General features: G+C 42.4%; 1 protein-coding gene across 1 annotated transcript in view; it reads right to left on the bottom strand.

Annotated features, from left to right (window-relative positions):
- Positions 1–2,184, bottom strand: part of LOC102435860 (zinc finger protein 383) — a 55,492-nt gene extending 53,308 nt beyond the window's left edge. The window contains exons 1-2 of the mRNA XM_014462586.2: positions 2,119–2,184; positions 1,124–1,185 (exon numbers count right to left, since the gene is read on the bottom strand). Coding sequence (XP_014318072.1) covers positions 1,124–1,150 — 27 coding nt within the window. The 5' untranslated portion in view covers positions 1,151–1,185; positions 2,119–2,184. The remainder of the gene's footprint in view (positions 1–1,123; positions 1,186–2,118) is intronic.
- Positions 2,185–2,674: the final 490 nt, after the last annotated feature.

The raw sequence follows: 2,674 nt of genomic DNA, 5'->3' as shown, positions 1-2,674 counted from the left end.
TATATATAATATATATATACCATATATCTGCAGACTCATCAAAATAAAATACCAAGTAACCAAGTATTGGAGAGAATACAGGATGACTATGTTTACAAACTGCTGTAGGAATTTAACTCATACAAGCATTTTAAAAAATAATTTGGCAATATCTAGGAAATTTAAAGATGCACACATATTGTAAATCCTGGCAATTCCATTGATATGTTTATGCCCTAGGAAAGCATCCATGTGTGCACCAAGATACTTATAAATATATGTTCAGAGCAGTTCTTTCAAAGGAGCCAAAAACTTGTCTCATCCACTCACTAACCAAGCTGTAGGTAATTTTATTAAACAATTCACAAGAGTGATCCTAAAGAAATATAGTATTATGTAAGAAAATCAAGACTCAAAACAACATTACACAGCACAATTTCATTTCTACAAAGTTAAATGTCAAAACTAAACTATATTTTTTAGGGATGTGTCAATGTATGGTAAATAAAACAACAAATTACCACCTTAAAGTCAGGATAAGGATTAGTTTTTTTCTCTGTGGGTGGGATTAATTGGGGTTTCTGGAGTGCTAATGCAAGTTTTTGTTAAACAGTTTCCCTTTACAGTTACTTCTTAAACTTATATTTTAAGCACTTTTGTTTATATATGTAGTATTCAGGAATTTTTTTTAAGAATGAAAAAGAAACTAAATAATAGCTACAGATAATTTTAGTGAAAACATAAACTATGAAATGGTAAGTGCTGTAAGATTCCAATCTTGAAATAATGTATACTATACATGCATAGGAAATGTATTAGAAGGAAATAAATCAAAACATTGACTGGCTATAATCTTTGTAACTTCCTATTTTCCAAATTCTTTAAAATAACCATGGCATGTTTTGTGTGTGTATTTAAAAAGGGAAAACTTAGCACACAGGAGTAACTGAGTTATTTTCTAAATTAATATATGAACACCACAAAGAAGGAAATGAAGATGTATGTATACTGGGATCTGTGTGCCCATCCCAGGGCTTCCCATTATTTTCTTGAATGAAAAGTTGTAGGAAGAGGATATTTAATGAATTGATGTTAAACAATACAATCCAGGAGAAAGAGAGCATAAAGGAAGCCACCAGAGCACCTTGCATTTGGCTTGGTCCACAGCCATTCCTCCTTCTTCTGAGGACCTCTTGAGAAGAAGAGCTGAGGAAAGAGAAAGAAATCAGAGATGCCAGGTTTTCCTTGTGGCCCAGGCTCATCAGATCAGAGGTAGCTTTGGACCCACACCAACCACCCATGGAAGAGACCAGAGGAATCTGGGATATCTTTAGCATTTCAGGTATGAAAAGGGGGAAAGTCTGTTGTCCAACACCAAAATTTGTCCTAACCTCACACATCAACACACTGTCCACCCTGGCACAATTACAGGCACCCTCCAACTGCACAAAGAATGCCACAAACAGTTACATGATCACACTCACACATCCTCAGTCACAGGCATCCAGTACACTTACTGCTGCTAACATTTATACAACCTCAATCACAAACACTCAGCCCTCAGATAACAGTCATAGCCACATACTCACAGATTCTTTACACTCCGCCGCCACACACACACACACACACACACCCCTTATAGAATATCCCAGCCAGCCGTCATGGCTCAGTGGTTGAGCCCTCGACCTATGAACCAGGAGGTCACAATTAGATTCCCATCAGGGCTCATGCCCGGGTTGTGGGCTCGGTCCCAGTGTGCGGCGTGCAGGAGGCAGCGATCAATGATTCTCTCTCATCACTTATGTTTCTATCTCTCTTTCCCTCTCCCTGCCTCCCTGAAATCAATAAAAATATATCTAAAACAAAACAAAAAGTTATACGAACACACACACAATCACAGTCGACCAAGGGTAAACAATCACACCTACACACACAGTGCCGCATACTGTCACAATCACACACCTACAACGAGGATATCCACAGTGACACCTGCACACAGAATTCCGCGCATAATCAGTCATAATGACACACCCACCATGAGGCATACAATCACACCCACACGCACAACGCCGTACAGTCACATAAGGTCACAATCGTACGGATGGAATCTCACACTTCTCCCCAGCCCGACGAACTCACACAGGCCCGAGACTCCATCAGGGACGCACCTGACAAACCTGGTCAAGCTCGCAAGACCAAGGCCGCTCACCTGGCACTCCACCTTCCTGGGAGGCCCAGGGTTCCACGGGCTAGTGTAGAGGTGGACCTGTTCCCGCGGGGCCCTCTGGGAAACGTAGTCCCGACCTGGATCCGTTTGGTCAAGATGGCGCCCGTCTCTCGGGTTTCCCCGCTATCGCATACTCTAGGCTACGCCGACAGCTCTGCCATGAGATCTAGACGCAGGCTCAGAATGCGCTCCCACACCAGGTAGATCTCATACCCTGGAGACCAGTTTCTTCCATACGCCCGGCCAATCGCAGGGAGTCATATGTTCCTTGAGAAATAGAAAAAGTAGCCCAGTTCTCGCTGGAATTTGATTAGAGCCGCAAGTACTTCTGGGAAACGTAGTCTTGAACCAGAAAGGGTGAGGCTCCCGCCCAAGTAGAAGATTGTCACAGATGACTTTCTGCATTGAGCTTTCCCACGGGGACGAGTGAGGCTGTCCCTCTTCTAGGACTTGCAAACACACTCTCCT

This window comes from Myotis lucifugus, unplaced genomic scaffold, assembly GCF_000147115.1.
Source record: "Myotis lucifugus unplaced genomic scaffold, Myoluc2.0 scaffold_185, whole genome shotgun sequence".
NCBI lineage: Eukaryota > Metazoa > Chordata > Mammalia > Chiroptera > Vespertilionidae > Myotis > Myotis lucifugus.
Note: the sequence above shows the minus strand (reverse complement) of the source record. Positions and strands in the feature narration are given on the sequence as shown.